Below are 19,393 nucleotides of genomic sequence, written 5' to 3'. Positions count from 1 at the left end.
AGATCCAGTGAATTAAGTGCTTTGGGATTTGCTTTTCTGCCACAACTAAATTGTCACATAATGTCACAATGTCTTCTCTATTTGCTATTTCTCCGAAAAAACACTCCCAAGCCAGCAGTCAATGGGTGCTGATGTAAAACTTCCTTACCTGATCTCAAATCGGGGCTGGGGGTTATGCTTATTATATGGCAGGATAATAAGGATAACATTAATTGGATGCTATGACACATAATTGTGTACCTTTTTCCCCATTACTAAGCTTTTGACACATGACAACTAAGTGCTGCATGCACCACTTAGTAGTATATTTCTGATCTTGCCTTAGAGATAAATTACAGTGTAGGTTGTCACAATATCCTAATTCTAATTAAGTATCCAGTTACAGTGCAAATCTTGGAGCCAATGCTAAATTGGCTGTCCAAGTTCAACATGTGTTTCACTGATCATGTGGTGCTGTCCAACTCCAGCTTCATCCATGTGAGAAAACATTTCCATATGCACTGATTGTTTAACCGACCATGTGCGCAGTATGCATTTGTCCTTCGTAGATCAGACTATTAAGCCCCGGCCCACCCTTTCACCAGATTTGTCACAAAATATCAAGGAAATGTGAGCATAACACACTGACTTTATTCCCTCTTCATTGGCTCCAAATCAGTCTTAGAATGGATTCCATGCACACCGAACTCCATTTTAATTTCTTGATATTTGAAAAGTTTATTCACTGAATGTTGGAAATTAACCTTGTTTTTTTAAATGACTATTTAATTGATGTTTCAGCATGACCCTGGGTCTATATATATGTATAAACCAAAGTTCTGATTCACAAGACCCACAGGATATGATGGAAATCAAATGATCTTTGAAGTAATAGACTTTTTCCTTCATAATTTAATCTGACTCAGCCAATGGATGTAATTGGCTGAGTGGCATTATTCTGGGCCCTCTAGCATTCCCCATCCTTTCCTCCACTCTCCCGACCATAGTAACTTCTTTTTTTATTTTTTCATCTGGAGATGAATCTGTTTAGCACCTCCCTCCATCTCCCTATCTCTACCCCTCTGTCTCCTTCAAGGTCACAGGCTGTATGTCTCTGTCTGTCACTCTGCCTTTCTCAGCCAATTACTGGCTGGCTTCAGGTGCTTAACCTCAGGCCTCAGCATCAATTGGCTCATTATAGCGCTACTTGAAATCTGTCTCTCTTTCTCTTTTGCTCGCTGTGTCTGTCTGTTCTTCTCTGTCACTTCCTGTCTGCGTTTATCAGCCTTGATATTGACATTTCATCTCAAATATTTTTTCCCGTTATTTTTGCTCCACCTTCCGTTTTCTATTGTTCCCTTTTCTTTCTCATTTTCCATTCTCCACTCTCTTCATTCTGTCTGTTACTTCCCTCTTTAGCTCCTACATTCTGAAAATTGTTCCAACTCAAATGTTTCTTTCCTGCCAAAAGGCACCACTGGTAATAATAACGCAGGATTTGACAGAGATTTCCGTTCTGCCCCTTTCTGGATTACACTCTTGTTCGATTGTGGCTCTGAGCATTTTTCGTCTGCTCTAGCAAATTCCCCCCATTTTTGGCCTAAATAAGGAATATCTTTTATTGCTGCTTATCGTGACTCGCTCCCTGTATCCATTCTGCTGAAGGACCTCACCATAGCAATCATTTTCTGCTGGGGTGTAACTATATATGTATAATATGTTCATAGCCCAACTTGGGAGATATCTGGAGGGTTAATGGGCATCGGTGACCAACTGAGCCAAAAATAATTGTGTATCTGCACATGTAGTATGATGTAGTACTTTTTTTAACCAAGAGACCAGGAAAACATTGTGTATGAAAAAAGGTTTGTGAGTGCAATGTTTGCATATAAACACACCAATAGCTTCTTTCTTTGTGAACCTGACAAAAGAGATGAAAGACACAGGACACCCAAAGAAAATCATGTCACAGTGATGCTCACTTTAAATGACTGAAAGCTGGTGCTTCATAAATGCAGTACAAAGAAGCACATAAAAGAGCAGTCACTGGCAACAATGGGAACTGGTGTGTGTGTGTGTGTGTGTGTGTGTGCGTGTGTGTTTTTTACATGCAACCATAAAGTATGCTTCAATAGTTCATATGCTGATCATTTTCTTTGCATGTCTCAAGTTACATCTTACTTTTAAGAGCTGAGGCTCCAGATTTGAGAGGAATTCTGCCCTCAAGTCAGACGTAGTGAGTTATCATGTTACTCTAGTCGTTTCATGCAGGGCGACATAATTAAAATCCACTAAAAGGCATCTGCTACCAGTCGATTTAATCCAATTTATCCAAGTCGGGAAGCTGCAGGGTGTCTCCTTGTCTAAAGCCTGTGCGTTTATGGTGTGAAGGGTCTATGTATGTTTAAGGATATTGTTTGATTTGAGCATTCTTAGACATTTGTTACATCGGATTGTACATCCGTAGATCAAGACAACCATTTATGTCTTTTTTTTCTGTGTGTTGTGTGTGTGTCTGTGTGGGCAATGAGCCATTTTAATGACATTGTTAGCGCTGTCTAACAATGAAGAGGCTGATGGTTTGAAAAGGCTGCTGTCGAAGTATGTTAGTGGTGAAATACTGTATAACTTACTCAGTTTTTAATTTATTAAGTGACTCCTTAAATGCTTAGCTTAGCTCCTTAAAGGCAACTCGGTGTGTTTCTGTATGTTGGCTCATATGTGTTATTTATATGAAATAAATCATATTTTCTGCACTTTGAACGGCGCTTCACGCAACCACGCAAATATGCGCACAGAAGCACACAATTTTATGTCCAGGGAGGAAAAAAAGCTCCTATGATGTTTGCTGTCTGATCTTGCTTGTTTGCCTCTGAGGGCCATCATCACTGGAGGTGTGTGTGTGCGTGTGCATGCATGTGTGTGTGTGTGTTTAGGTTGAGGTTAGGCTGTTATTGCTTTGGTATGATGAAGCAGATTTAAAGTGCAGCCTCTGCAACATATCAACGGTCGTCCTTCGAGCCCTAATGCTGAAGTATGAGCCTCAGGGATATGCGTGTATGTGTATGTGCTTGGGATCACTTTTACAAGAAGCCTTTGGCCAGTATAGCTTTAAAAATATGTAATTTCCTTCCGCACACCAACAGTACAGTACTTTACAATATAGCACATGCAAACACAGCTATAGCCTGAAACAGCAAGTTGTCCCTGCTTGTCTCTCCCAGAGGAATGCTCTCTATGTTTTCACTCTTACTTCTTGTGGATGCAAAAAAGAAAGAAGAGAGGCGGAACCAGGTAGAGCGCAGCAGTGTGAGCATGAGGCCACAGAAACAGAGAAAGAGAAGCAGCGCTCCATTTTTAGGACACTACTGCAAAGACTGGGACAAATCATTTGGTCATCTAGGCTAATGAGAGGGTAAAGAGTTCTGGATTTACATTTTTTAGGAATAGATATTGAGCAATTAGAGAATCCGGAGCACAAAAGCTTACCCCAGCACCCAGAGCAACTGCAGTACACTGCATGCCATCTGTGGTCAATCATTCTATATGTTTCAAAATTATTATTTCACAATTGTTCGAGACATGTATCATGGCCATAAGAAATGGCTCTTCAAGTGATGTAATGCAAGGAGACAGATCTTTAGCTCTAACCATCCAAGCGCTGCTTGAACACCAGCAGCTGCTCTGACGCTCGTGGTTCTTTTGTCTGATGAGCCGAGTCGTAACACCTGGTCCCACTGTCCAATCCAGAAGATGGAGTCGGCGACTGCAAAGACACAAAAGCTTGTCTTGCTCTTTATTCAGAGGGATTGGAACCATTGTTTCAGACTTCAGAAGATGTTTTTTTTCTGTTATTATTGAGGAACTTGCTGTAACAAGTGACGCTTTAACTACTGACTGGGGACTGGAGAGAAAATTGCAGACCATCGTCTCCAGGGGCTTTTTCCTCAGGAGCAACAATTCTTCCTGAAGTCCACTGCAATAGTTTTCGCCACGGTATTTTATTAAGTCAAAAATGTTAAGTCAGGCTGCAGATGGGTGTCATGTTACCTAACATGTTTGACTCAGCAAGCCAATTCATTTTTCAACAGAAACCATGTGTCTTCATCTGTCTTAGAGACTTGTGATTTAGAATGTGATTGAGTGAGATCTTGAATAAGCATAAGAGGCAGACAAACAGGAGCAAGGATGCATAAATGAGAGCTCGTGAAGAAAAAAAAAAATCCAGACGGACTGAAAAGACATTATGAAAAAAATAAATGTGTGAGGCCAAAGAAATGATGTGAATAAAAGAGAAATAAACAATGACAGCAAAGGAAAAACTATGGAACTATGAAAGAGGGGGAATGATTAAGACACAACAAGAGAGCAACATAGAGAAGGATGGAGAGCATTGGGAGCCAGCAAGATTGATTTCCATTCTTCCTTCTCCTCCCCTCGTCTCTTCTCCCTGGAACAGCTCCCTAAAGTCTTTGGATTAATGGCTCCATTTCTACTGCTCATTCATCAGATTCAGGAAGGCATACCAAAACAAAATGCCTCACTAGGCTCTCGTCTGATCTAGATATCTACCTGCCAAAACATCCAATAGACCCTTAAGTACTTTCACAGACAGGGAAAACAACTTTATCTCTACCTCGGGTCAAATCAGAAGGGAACTAACACTATCCGTGTGCTTGTTAGCCCAGAAATGGTGGATGATTACATACAGTTCAGCCTGGAGTCATAGAAAAGTCAATCTGAGGGCTAAAAGACCTGGATTTAATTATACATCTAGCCATGGGTATTATCTTTCACTGATTATATTGTCTTTTCATCGTTCACACAAGGATTTGCACAGTGTACCTGCATTTAGGATGCTATCGGTCAAAAGCTCAAAAGTTTGTCACTGAAGCCCCTCGCCCACCAAATGTGGTGCTCCAGGCATTAACGGGAAGTTATCCAAATGTTATCCAAAACAACCCCTGACAACATGTCCGTGATGCAAGAGACATTTAGCATTTAGACATCAGATACATCTGAAAGATTGCATAATGTGATGAATTACTAATTATTCAGTTTCATGTAGTGTGGTCATGGTGGGCGAAAAAAAAAAAAAATCATTGGCTAGCTTTGTGCTGTATGTTCTTTTGGGACCAGTTGTATCCTCTGGTCCACAGCAGTGGGAGGGAGGCCACATTTGGCTGCAGTGTGTCTCGCGGTTTGGCCTTGTCACATTGTGTGCCAGCTGTGCCATGTAAAATGCCCTCTCACAGTGTTTGATAGCTAACATGCCAACCCTTGGCCCATTTTGATTAATCATGTCTGACTATGTCCCTCTGGAGGTATGACTGTGCTTCCTCCACACACATACAGTGAGTGGCTTCTTTTTTGCTTTCCATCTGTCCATTTGATTTATAAGGGCCTGTCACACGTCATCATTGGTCATCCATCTATCCCCACACTCACAATGATGGCTTTTATCTCTTTATCCTAACATCACAGCCGGCAGAGTCAGTTGGTGAGATTTTCCTGTGAGACAGGTGGTAGTGTGCCCTAATGCAACCCACTGATGAGCCGCCACTGACAGCCAGTCTTTAATGTGCAAAGGATGCAGTGGAGAAGTTGAAAACAGATGGATGCGTGATGTGGACAGAGGGGGAAAGAAATGAATGAAAGAGGCGGGAAGAATAAATCAGATGGATGAGGTGGCAAATCTGGTATTTGTCATAACCAAGGGCAGGCTGGGAGACACCATCATAGATTTAACGATGTAAACAAAGTTATAATTCAAATAACCTTTCCTGCTCTCTTCTGTCCAATCTCTCTCTCTCCCAGCACCTCCCTCCATCATGCTCTCCTCATCTTCACGTGTGCTTTTCTCGCCTTTATTTTTTTAGTGTGTCTTTCCATAATTAATTTGATGACTCTGTTTAGTTTCTGCACTTTTTTCTGTGTTGTGCAGCGATACTAATAAGTTGGCCAGGGTCTGAAAACACAATTACTGTTATGGGTGTGACAAAGAGTGACTGTTGATAACACAATTAATACAACACTAATTAAAGCATTAAATACAAGATCAGTGTATTTAGTACTTAGTAGTTTAGGGTCTGCATATTTTATTTACCAACCCCAGAAAGAGGCTCCAACTGTTGTTTATCTACATTGTGCAATCAACAGTATTTAAATACAGACACACACCAACAACTGGAAAGTTGTCCTCTGACATGGTCTATGCATAGTACCATTGTCTAATCGTCTCTCATTAGGCTCTTGTTTGAACAATCTTAAAATGCCCTCAACTGTCTTCGTACGTAACCCTTTTTTGGGTTAAATAAGGGATTACGTTTAAGTCTTTGATCTAGAGCCATTGTATTGAGAGGTATTTTGGGGTATTTTGTTAGGCGCCCCCAAATTCAGCAATCAATCACTTACAGTTTAGATATAATTTAATATATGATGATGTTTGTAAAGCGAGACTCTTTTTTAATGGTTTCAATATGGGAGACAAGTGGACAAATAATGTAAGATATTTGTCAACAGAGAGTGAGTTTAATCAAGTCTGAAAACTTAACTTTGAGTGTTAAATCCTTCCTGATCATCTAAGTTCACCTGTTGACAGCAGCAGGATTCTCTCAAATGTCACATAATATTAATTAGTTGAGTTGCTCCAGCAATAATTAAATCTGTCACAATGAATTTGAGTTGAGATTCAGAGATGACTTACAAGCTAAGTTTTCATTATCTTGGTAGAAGTACAGTGGATATACCGTAGCTCCTCTCATTATGTAGTGGCCTGTTGTGGTTGCCATTGTTTGCTGATAGAAAACAATTATGCAAACCGAATGATTGGTTTGAACAGGCTGGTTAGTGTGCAATCAGTCGTGGGGATGAGAGCCCATATGGCTGGAACAATTCTCTGTGTGCGCGCGAGCCTGTTTTAGCTACGTGTGGATGTGCGTGGGATGTTTTGAGTCTGTCGCAGGTTGTGCCGGTATATGCCTGCATCTTTGGGTTTTCTTCTTCCATGTGCGTATGATGTATGACATGAGGGAAATGCAGTCCTAACTGCTTCAAATGTCTGCACATCAATGCGCGGATTTACTGGCTTGTGCATCTGTTTTTTTTGTTGTTGTTTTTTTTGCAATGATACAGCATGGCCAAATGGTCAGATAGACTGCCCATAACACATCACAGACTGGAAGCTTTGAACCTGTTCCTGGCTTTTGTGTTCTACCAGTGGTCACTGAACCAATTTACTGTCAGTAAATAAATACACCCATTTCATCTGTTACTTCGGCTCCTGTAAATTTTATGTAGAAAATCAAATGTTTTCTATCCAGTCACTAGTCCTGGTAAACCCCGACTGCTATGATAGATAATGCTTGCTCAAAACATTCTTGTCTAAACAAAATAGATTGACCACTCTATTTAGATATGGAGATTAATTGAGTTACCCACATGTCACGTTGCAGACAATGTGCCCATGTGTATTCCTGTGTAATTTCTTCACACTTTATTTTTGGCTGCTGCACCAAAAGGTCTTAGTCACCAGTCGTTCTTGGAAAGACGAAAACTGCTCTTCAGTCACAATCAACTACTGAGAATGTAAAGTGGTTATTGAGAGGAACTGTGGTTATTTACAGAAGGTGAAGGGTTCCTCTTCAAGAAAGATTGTTCTGTGACTAAAAATTCAGATATTTCTCAACATTTCTGAGAACTCTTTACATCAATCGGATCAATACTCCGTCCTGTACAGAAGATTTTATCCACTGAGCTGCTGTGCAGTTAAATACTAAGTGGTTCTACAGTCTTTCCAATCCATCAAGCTGCGGTCTCTCATGCTGAGTTTAAGAACTAACTTTTTGTTTCTGTCAAACACTCTCCTTCAGATCCAGTCCATGGTCCCCAAAGCGTCAATGTGGTGGATGTCAGAGCCCGTCAGCTGACTATACAATGGGAGACGTTTGGATATGCTGTCACCCGCTGCCACAGCTACAATCTGACGGTATGCACATATGGTCACATTTTTATGTGGTACCTGCACATTCAGTAGTGCATGTTGTCGACGTTTCATTTCTACCTTGGAATCAATGTTGGCATAGTATACCTTCAGGTTGGCGAGTACATTGTTTTTAGGTTTTCACTGAAATATAACGCTGACAATAGTGAATATCAACCTCTTGGATTCATTAAATCAGTGTTCACATGCAAATCAGATTAGTCCCAGACCTTAAGGACAGACAATCATCACTAACATTTGCAAGTAGGCAGGTCATAATTGTCCATTAAGACCATATCAACCAATCTGCATGGATTGTTACTGATCTAAGCTTTTGTAACTCAGTCACTCTAGATTTGTAATTGCATCTTTGTGTTATGCATTCAAAAGACACTTTGGAATCCAATTTGAGTATTGTGAACAATGTGGCACATCAATAGAGACCAGCTTAGAGTTACATTTCAAAGCAAGACTATAACCTGGAAACAAGTACAAAGTATTCGGATGAATTAATCCAGAAGAAAACATCAATTCAACACGACTTACTGATTAGCACTGCAATGTGGTTTGGATCAAATGTGCTTTCGAAAATCAGTCTGGGCCTGTTTCGGCATTTGCTATTTCTTTTTTTTTCTGAACATGGCATAGCTAGGGACAGGATATTTTTCAATCATTATTGTTTTTTGGCAAATAATTGGTTGCAGTGACAGTGGCATAAATGTCAAGTGTCTCCCTTTGCTTCGTAGGTGCAGTACCAATATGTGTTCAACCAGCAAGAGTTTTCAGCAGAGGAGTTGATCCAGACATCATCACATTACACTCTTAGGGGGCTGAGGCCTTTTGTCAACGTCAAACTGCGGCTGGTCCTGGCCAACCCTGAAGGAAGCAAGGAGAGTGAGGAGATAGTCAAACAGACAGAGGAGGATGGTGAGTAATCATTTCTACAAACAAAGTCAAACCGCAACTAACAAGATAAGCTTTAGCAGCATTAGCTGTTCCACCAACTAGGTGTTGGAGTAGTAGTGCTTTCTTGGGCACTGATAATGCTCTTCCCACATCCTGGCCACAGGTGTAGGAAGAGGTTAAATAAATAGAGAAAAAAATAAATAAAAACAAGTTTTTTAATTGCTTGAAAAAAAAAAAACTTGAACACTTGAACAATTTTTTCTGTGCCTTGTGTTAAATAAAGTCTACATTTCCAGGATTTAGCCTGGTCCTTTACGTGCTTCCAGCACATGACCAGTTGAGCTGAGTGTGTGCTTGGTTGAGGTGCTGGTGGTTGCTGGAAACAGATTTTGTTTGGCACTGGGGATGTAGCTTAACAAAAAAAATAAATCATAGGTAAAATCTCACTGTGCGGGCCCACACACACACACGCACACACACACACACACTCAGATTGAGTGAGAGGGAGGGATTGAGGGAGCGAAAGGACAAGACAAAGACGAGTCGCTCATTGTTTATTTATAACGGCGCCTTCTTTGCCGTCTTTTGACCAACCCACCCAAACTTGTATTTTCATTCAAGTCCACTTGCACCCGACCCACACATGACCAACGAGTAGTCTCTCATTACGTTCTGCACCAGAGAACCATTTGCTGAGACACAGATACAGCTATATATTTCTGACAGCTGCAAGAGCAGTTTGTCAAAAACTAAAGTGGAGTAAACTGCTCACATAAGAAAATGTAAATAAAAAAATGGTCTGAAACAGTTTTGTAATGGCCCTGGACAGGTCACCAGTCACAGAAAGGAACAACGATTCACTCTCACATCCACACCTACGGTCAATTTAGAGTGTCCAGTTAACCTCTGCATGTTTTTAGACTGTGGTAGGAAACAGGAGTCCCGGGAGCAAAGCTATGTGAAACTGGGTCTATTTGCTGTAAGGCTAGCTACTACTACGCCATGTAGTGTATTCAACACATCTGATTTTTTAATTAAATTTTATCATCAACTAAAAAAACACCCTTCAGGAGTTTGCAGAGCCTCAAACCCTTATCACAGCTGTACAACATGTACTGACAAACACTGTATGAACATACCCAACAATGCAATCCAAAAATACTTCAAAACAACATTTTAGGCTCCTCTTTCCTCACCGGTGGGCTCTGTATTCCACTCAATCCAGAACAAAGTGTTTGCCTCAGCGAATACTACAACCTAATTCATGGCTGCCTCACCTTTCTCTCAACAACACAACAGCGATAAACGGGAATAACTTGAATCCATCAGAGCGATGCCAGATAAGCAGGATAAAAATGTTCTAATGATCCCAAATCTCTCATGTCTTTCCCACTCTCCCCAAGGCTTACCATTCTTCTCACATCACATTACTAATATTCTCTGAATTTAGCTTCTGGGGAACATCAGACCTCAACCTGAAATTCCCTCCCTTTCACCAGCTGAACACACATATACCCAGATTAGTCTGAAGCCAGAAGCTTGGGAAAAAAACAAAAAAAAAACAAGCAAACATTAAGGGGAGCAGCAATGGCTTTGGGGAGAGAGGGGGAACATTCTTAATTGTTTTGTTCTTAATTGTTTTTTATTTAACCATCATTAATCTCCTAGTTGTAATTCAGTAATTAGGGAACAGAGCAGCAATTGTTCACATGGAGACTAATTGCTGTTTGTATGGTAATGGCTTTATAGAGCTGGGGCTACTGCAAATTAAGCCAGTTCTCCCCTCTCTCTCTTTCTCTCTCTCACTCTCTCAAACACACAAATATACTTTATACATATCGTTCTTTCGGTCATTACTCATAGTTCCTGACCATAGGTGAGGGTTCTACACTCTACCCTCACTCGTAGACAAGACCCCAAGATACTCAAACTACTCCAATTGGGGAAGTGACTCCTGCCGACCTGAAGTGAGCAACACCCCCCTTTTTCTGGCTTTGTACCATGGCCTGAGATTTAGATATGCTGATCCTCATCCCAACCACTTCACACTCAGCTGCAAACCGTCCCACAGGAAGCTTCAGATCGCTGTTCGATGAAGCCGGTCCCAAACCACCCTCTTGAACCTGTCCCAAAGACTCCAATAAGAGTGGGTACTCTGAGTAACTGTTTGGTGCATAGGCACAAACAACTGTCAGGACCTGTCCCCCAATATGCTGGCAGAAAGCCGCGTAGCTATTAATAAGCCCCACACCTGCCCTCCACCTCTCACTAGGATCAACTAAATACGCAAAATAAGAGAGTCCAACCCCTCTCGAGAGGCTTGGTTCCAGAGCCAATGCTCTGCTCTGAGGTGAGCCTAACTATATCTAGTCTGTATCTCTCAGCCTCTTGCACAAGCACCGGCTGTGCCCACCAGAGAGGTGACATTCCATGCCCCAAAAGCCAATTTCAGCAACCAGGGATCAGACCGCCAAGTACCCTGTCCCTGTCCGCTGTCCAATGCACTGGACCCCTATGTTTCCTCCTGTGGGTGGTGAGTCCACTGAAGGATGACCCCAGGTCAGTGCTTCAGGCCTGGCCCGACCGTGACCCATGGGCAAAGGCCCGGTCACCAGGCACTCACAGATGGGCCCTTTCCCCTGCTCCAGGCTCAAACTGTTCTTTGTCTGACAATTCAGACAAAGTACGTAGGACCAATAAGACTAATTTGGCTTGGGAGACCCAACCAGGGGCTAATTGCCCCTGACAACATATTGTAGCTCCTATTGTAGCTCCTAGGACGATAAGGTGATGGTTCATGGGGGTTAATAAAGGCAAACTTGATTATAGGATGTTAATACATAAAAGTGTAATTTTTTTCACATGACTCACCTCATCTCTCTGACTCACACACAGACAGTTTACAATGTCAGACACCCTTTGACTGTCTCAGTGTGAGACATCCAGCAGCATTGTTACTCCGACACATCCACCACAAACAGAAAATAGCCTTGTGTCTTAGTTCCATGCTGCTTAGGTCCTCAACAAAGTGATTGTGTTTCATTCTGCTGCACATCACTGCAATGCTAATTGACTCCCCGAGTATATGAAAAGTTCAAAAGTCTAAAGAAGCCTTTGTCAGATAGTACAAATGTGCAAAACAAGGTTAAAGTTTTATTCTCAAGGATGCACAGCTCCTCACAGATGAAGAAGAGTTCAGGAAGGGCTTATTGAGACATTGTTTCTGTGGCTCTATGAACGGTATGAACCAACTTTACTAAAAGTAAAAAGTACACACTTGATATGATATGAGAGTAAAAACTGTTGCATTCATCAAAATTAACTGCGCACCTTGAGAGGTTTGGGTGCTCATATTTAAGTGTTGAGGAGGTTTTTCTGAAAGATATCTTGTGTGCATCATCTTGTTTTCTTTTTTCCTTCCTAGTTGCCCATGCATTCATAACAACAAAAGACAGTCCAAAACTATGCATGCACAAAGCACACAAACAGACTGAGAATTGCCCCAGAGACAAATGTCATGTCCACTTATTGTACACACCAGCCTATTAACCTAACCATGAAACACCTATTTGTCAGGTAGCTGTCAGGTTAACTCAATACAGCAGATTTACCGCCAGGCCTTTATTTATCAAACATGTGCCAAAGGAAGTCATGTAGCTGTCTCACCACTTCAGCGCCCGCATTGTACTGACCTTTTCGTGTTATGCAACAATTTTGCATTAGCAAGTGAGTTCAAAGGGCAACAAAATGCCACTTGGATCACTTGTGATCAATGTATTTATGAGGTGTTATCAAAAATGCCCTCTAGCAATGTGTTTGATCCACAACAGATATTAACTTGATACCCTGTGGTGGGTAACTTACACTGAACATCTGCTACTAAATGATGAGCTGGAAGAGTTTTTCTGTTAGTTCACTGGAGATGTAGCACATCTCAGCAGAGCCAGTTTAGTTTATTAGTTAAATGTGTGCCCTTTTAAATATGACTCAGTGAACTGAAGGCTGTGAGAAGGGGTTGGAGATGATCTGCCCCTGGTTTAAAAAATAACAATAATATGCTGTCACTATACCACAGATGATAATATCATGTTGTAAGTTGTGTTAATCAGGGCAGTCACACGGCACATATTCAATATACATACTGATTTTAAATCCCTCGATTTTTGTGACATGATTATGTCATGAAATAACCCCGTATCAACCCAAGAAGAAATCTTCTCACTCAGAGGACAGTCAGAGTTGTTAAAATGTAATAATCTCTTTCTCTTCAGAGAAGAAAAACAACTTAGATACATAGAAGATGTTTTTTTTTATATTATTATTCAGCTGTCATTTTCTTCATAGAGGCAATTTATCAAAGTCATTTAGTTCCACAGGTGCACTTGTTTCTGGGCTTTTAATAATATGAAATGTTTCTTTGTTGCATCGATGATCACACCGTGATCTCAACCCATGGCGTCTGAATGAATAAATACAAGATTCAAGTGAAAGACTATCTCTAATTACCTTGGCCTGTGTTGGTGTTTCCCTTTGTTTTAGAAAAACAAAAGCTTTAAGAAATAAGATATTTTATAATAATATTTTGAAGATTTAAAGCAAAATGTATTTGTGGAGATAGCACTGAGTTGAGTATAGGGCTGTAATAACAAACATTTAGAGAAATCTCTCAGAACTTGGACTACAAACGTCAAACAAAGAGTGTTAACGCATAGAAACAATGTGGGAAACTTCTCAAAAGAACTCTGACCTTGCAGAGTGCTGATTCTGTTATTAGGTATGCAATTAAAATAAAACTGCCTTGACCTTTGGCCCAAAAAGTGCAAAAATTACTCCTCTAATGAAGACTTTATCATAACATCATTTTCTGCTTTAAAATCCCTCCTCCCTACTCCCACTTGTTATTCATTGGAGAGCTGAGATTTTGTGAATACATTATATTTATCACTATCTAGGCTATACGTTTACAGGACTACAGTTTGAGGGGCCATTAGCATTGTCATTGTAATTAGAAGCTTCTTTTGGATGTTGATCATTTGAACAGTATTTAGACATACAAATAAGCTGCTCACGGGAGCAAACAGTCCCACTTAAACAAGGAGATACCAGTACTAATACACATCTATCCTGTAATCCTTACTTCACAGCATGTCATTTATTCTTAATCCAGTCCATCAGCTCTGCTGCCAACGCCTGCCTATACTTGCTTTTCATCAAGATGTGATTATTTATGCCCAGGGAGGATACATCTTTACAAGGATCAAATCTTGAACAACAAATCACTCGTTTCCACAAGTGTACATGGGACCAAATGAAGTGTTTCATCCCAAAGTGACATATCCATCGTTCTTATTTCTAAACACTAAATAAAAAATCTAAGTTAACAATTTCATAAAAACTACGCTGCCTGTTGCTTATCATAACAAACGTGTGGGTAAAGAAAGCCAGGGGAAATGAAAGCCGCAGAGAGAACACAGATTCATTTCATGCAGAATTTCAATTGAATGGAGGATGTTTTAGAAAAGAGGGAGGGGTTAAAAAGGCCGGGAGAAAGAGACATAGATGAATAAGGGAGAGACAGTGGTGGTGCGGTGTGGCTTAATAAAGAAGGCCAACCATTGTGCAGCAAGGTGGAACTTAATCAAGTTATGACTAATGTGTTAACAGCTGCTGTTGTCTTTTCAATGAAAAGACGTTTCCTCATGTCAGTCACACACATACACACACTTAACGAGAGAAGAATACCATAACCTTAAATCATTGTTTTCATTCCCTTCAAAAACAGCATTTTGAAGTTTCCAAAAAAAAAAAAATTCTCACTCCATCAGTTGTAACACTCGATCGGGAACACGTGATCCTCACAAAGAACACACGCACACACGGACACACAAAGCGATAAGGTGTTGAATAAAAATGGCAGCATCTAATTGCGTTTCTTTGTTAGGGTAATTTGATATGCTCCACCGGCTGGAGCCTTAATCAACACCTTGGAATTAGTAATCAAAATATTCCTCTGTCTGACTTTTCTGTCACTATGTTACTGTGTCTGTGTGTGTCACTGTTACTCTTCGTGTCGATGACTCACATGGGTTCATCTCGGGGACGTTGACTTCAAGTGTTATGCGGTATTTTGTCATACTTGCATACATACACACCAGTTGTTTTGAAAACTTTGGACAAGGCTTGTACTGAATTTTTGGCTTTATATTAATTCGCCAGTCTTGGAAATTTATTTAATTTATTTATTTAAAACTTTAAAAAGATGATGTTTAATATATGTTTTGGAAATACAAACCAGCCCCATCTGTTGAAACGTTGACATACCAAAGGTTAAGGTGAAGGACAGGTAAAGGTTAAATGAAGTAACACTGAGGATACCAACTTCTGTAAAACATAGATGAATTATTATTATTATTATTTCATTATTAGATGAATAACATGTAATCGTATGTGTAAAAACATAAAAAAAGCACAACTCTCATTTTTTTTTTTTAAAGGTAGCATGTCTGTGGTAGGGTTTTAAATGATTGTAATCTGGCATAGGGTTACATAGCCTCAATTTTACTGTAAATTAGACCATGAAATTTCATCACCTGAGAAACCAGCAGCGATGCTTTGAAACTTTCCGGATCGCAGGTTGCCTTAAAGCTCTTTGATGTTTTAAAGAAAGATGGATAATGGCACCCTGTCCTCAAGTGCAAAAGGAAATGCTGTGCTGCATCCATCTTTTATCATTTTTTCTTTCTTTTTGATGTTGGGTGTCACTGAGATCATAAGAGGTCATAAGAGACAAAGAGACGTGAAGGAGAAATGTGTTGTTTGTTTCAATTTGCGGCTGGAAATGGCTCAGCGTCTGCAATGCGTTTTCACGCGAAACTGGATCTTGTTGCGTTCCAAGCGTTTAGTGAACGTGACAGACATTCAAGTTGACAATCAGCGCCGCAGTAGACTCCGCTTAACTACCTCCATCGCTGACATCATGCACAGCTGACTGCAAACAGATTAAAGGCCACACAACGTGGCGTGGCAGATAATATTCTTGACAGTCCTGCAGGATCAGGACGATGAAAGTGAGGAGTTAAAATATGAAGTGATGTAGGACGCACACACATATTTCAACACACTGCTGGAACCCCGGCCTTGTCTGTCTCCGTCTTTTTAACATTTAGTACAACTCACACCCCTCGGTGATTGTGCGTCAATGTGCGGCATGCGCACGAGCACTCGTCTTTCATTGTCTTACATTTAGTGACAAGGTGTGGATGTCACTGTGTTTATTTTGCCTGTGTTAGACTGTCTGACAGTTTCACTCCCTGACACAGTGTCTGACACATCTCTGTCTGCATGTCTTCATAAAGCCATGTGTGAAAGCCTGCCTCTTCTTCTTGAAGACACACACAGCACAAGACCTGCATGCTTTTCATTTTCCTTTCCAAATTCTGAAATTGTACTCCGTATGCTTTGTGTTTTTTTTGACACCTTGCAGTCAGGTAGATTTTACTCTAAGGAGCAACATAGTAAATCTGTCTGCCCCTTGCTGTTTGTGTGAATGAGAGGAGATAAGTGCAGTGCAGTGAAGGCTCAGTGTTTTTATGACTCCACAGGCAGATTTCCACCCCACCTCGGGGTAATCGTGTCAGTTCTATTTTAACCAATGTCCCCAGGATTCTGTATTTTCATATTTCAACTGTGCCTCTTTTTCATTTGAAACACGACTGTTAGGCAAAGTGCTGGCATAACCACACGGTTTCTTTTAATATCACATATTCTATAGTCCTCCCCAGTTTTAGGTGATTACAATTACCCCCTGCCCAAATAGCCCCTCAGCAGGTTGTCTTTGTTAACAGCAGAGTTAGTGAACATTTGTCTTGATTGCAGTTAAATCAGAATAAACCATGTTCTTAGCATGTAATGTATTTAGTAATTTACCTGCTGCAATACATGCCATGGACAAAGACTGTATGTAAAAAATAGACCTAGCCCTCCAGTTGCCTTGGAAGAAACACAGAACTCCATTTGACTGGAAGATTAAAGCCCACATAGACCGGAAGCTCCAATTAACGCTGCGTTTGTGTGTGTATCTGCGTCATTACCTCGTTTATGAAACCCTAAAGTTTCAGAACAAACAGTTCAGCCACTGCTGAGAAAATAGTGTTGCATTGTTTTCCTGGGCTCTGCGAAGCGGATCGGCACTTCCTTAATTTGATGTCGTCATCAAAAATCCTCACCACTCCTCTCACCACCGTAGCGCCTCCTGGTGCGGGCACTAGTCCGGGCACATCCAGTTGCGTACATTCAACCGCAGAAGAAGAAGAACTACTCTCGTTGTAGCTGCTGAGATGCAGAGCATCCACCGTGCCAGAGGGGGAGCTGTGTATCTGAGAGCTGGCCTATCTATTACGTCACTTCCAGGTACCTGGCCAATCACAGGACAGTGGGAAAGCTCTCGTTGGCTGGCCAATCACAACACAGTCCACATTCTAGGGGTGTGGTTTTGGTCTGAAACAGCGCGGCTGACGAGAGTGTCAGTGAGGAGATATTTTGATTGGCTCGTTTGCAGCGATTAGGAGGTTTTTAATCATGAAAACAAGTTAATATATTTAAATAGACCTCCATAACTAACATATATGTGTGATACAAGCATTCTATGTCACCTTTAAAGGAACAATTATTGAGTAAATGACAGCTGATGTCAGTTTGGAAAACCATGTTCCCATTTAGAGGGAACTGGACAATAAGGCATTACACACACATGACAGGATTCTCTGTGACTGACAGTTGGTACAGTCCAATAGGTGCATGGTTGCAGGTAACGCCGGTGAACTTCTGGTTTAAAAAAAAAAAAAAACTGACATGGTGTCAGTCAAATTGTAAATCTCGAGGCTTTTTCATATACAGTCTATGGCTATGAAGAGGAGGGATGAGTACCCAGCCGTTAAACCTAATTTACTGCTGAATAGGTGCAATCTAAATAGGAAACTACGATCGGCCGTGTGATGGGCGTAATTCGTCAGCAATATGGGTTGATCACCAAACTGTCAAACAAAGGTCATTGCAGGGTCATAGAGCTTCTAGAGAGTCACTATGGGTTGAAATGAGCAGCAGCAAGAGCGGCTTCTGAAGCTGCATCCGGGCGACCGCTACTTATTTTGAACTTACAGTGAGATTTAGTGTGTGAGCGAGCACCCGTAGGCACAGAAAACAGGAAAACCACGTTTTATTTCCCCTAAAGGAGCTGCAATGCTTGTCCACTGTGACTTAGAATAACCTCACACAAAAAAATATATATATACCTCAAAGTTGACACTCAAGTGTTTAATATAAACGTTTGTCTGTTACATTCAAACCATTTCACACATTGAGTTCACACAGTGCTTATTAATCCCCGTGACATTCTCTGTGTGGTTGAAGGAATTAAGCCTGGATCGCTGCCGTAACTACACTTTCATTTAGCTGTTTCCATAAAAAAACAATTCAACTGATCATGTTCATTACACCAGAGGGTTCATTGCCGCTTTTAAATATGTGTCTGAACTGAATGTCTTTGTTACACTTTGACAACCTTCAATCAGCTGTTTGCATTTAATGCCTTCTTTTAATTTTCAGGGAACCTCCATTCAGCAATTCAAAATTCACAAAACAGCAACTATCACGGGGTCGCACACATCATATTTCATTATTTCAAATGCATTTCTTATTTTGTATTACAGCAAAAAGACCCAGAATTAGAGTTTGAATAAGTTAATAACTCTGGTCAAAGGGTTCCCAGATATGCGTGATCTTGCTCCTTTTCGTCATCCCTCTGTTCTGCCTTCTTCTCGTCCAGCTTCTCTGATACATGGCTTCACATTATTCACTTGAGTTGTATCAAAAGTAATAACTGAAGATGGCAAAATACCACTACTTTGTGTACAAACTCAAGTATCTACCGATACCAATATTAGTCAAAGACGTAATTCTCCAACTGTATTATAAATTTTCTATGATTTATATCTATGATATATCTTGCTGTGGTTCTAAATGTTGTTAGTGATGAAACAACAGTGACCAAGAGTGGATTATTGTTGCTTTCATTACAACACGTTTATCTTCTTACCTTATTGTCTTTCTTAACCTCACTGTTGTGGTTGGGTCCAACAATAACCTGTTGTCATGTTTCAGAAGAAACACGTTCATTTAATTATTTATTTATAATTGAAACAAGGCCTTAAAACCTACGTGTGGCGTGTGATGCGTTGACCCAGTAGTATTTCTGGCTTCATTTTTTCCAAGCCTTTAGAGAAAATAAATCACGACGACATATGAATAAATAGCATGACTAGAATAGTATAAAATATATATATGTTCAGTATCAACTTGAATATGATCTCTGGCATACATTACACCCCTGTACACAAATCAGTATTAAAAAACGACTAAAGTGAGTGTGCATGCACATTACAGTTACAGTGATGCGTGTACATTAAGTTGCGTAGCCATACTTGGTGAGTAATTCAGGCACAGGTCAAATATGATTCATGAACAGGGAGG

At 40.6% G+C, this 19,393-nt stretch overlaps 1 protein-coding gene across 8 annotated transcripts in view; it reads left to right on the top strand.

The window, feature by feature from the left end:
* The window catches only part of ptprt (protein tyrosine phosphatase receptor type T), a 216,343-nt gene that overhangs the window by 65,491 nt on the left and 131,459 nt on the right, over positions 1-19,393 (top strand). For all 8 annotated transcript variants that reach the window (XM_044023698.1, XM_044023695.1, XM_044023697.1 and 5 more), the window contains exons 8-9: positions 7,851-7,966; positions 8,707-8,887. In XM_044023698.1, the coding sequence (XP_043879633.1) occupies positions 7,851-7,966; positions 8,707-8,887 (297 nt within the window). The remainder of the gene's footprint in view (positions 1-7,850; positions 7,967-8,706; positions 8,888-19,393) is intronic.

Source organism: Solea senegalensis, linkage group LG4 (genome assembly GCF_019176455.1).
Source record: "Solea senegalensis isolate Sse05_10M linkage group LG4, IFAPA_SoseM_1, whole genome shotgun sequence".
In the NCBI taxonomy this organism is placed as follows: Eukaryota; Metazoa; Chordata; class Actinopteri; order Pleuronectiformes; family Soleidae; genus Solea; species Solea senegalensis.
Note: the sequence above shows the minus strand (reverse complement) of the source record. Positions and strands in the feature narration are given on the sequence as shown.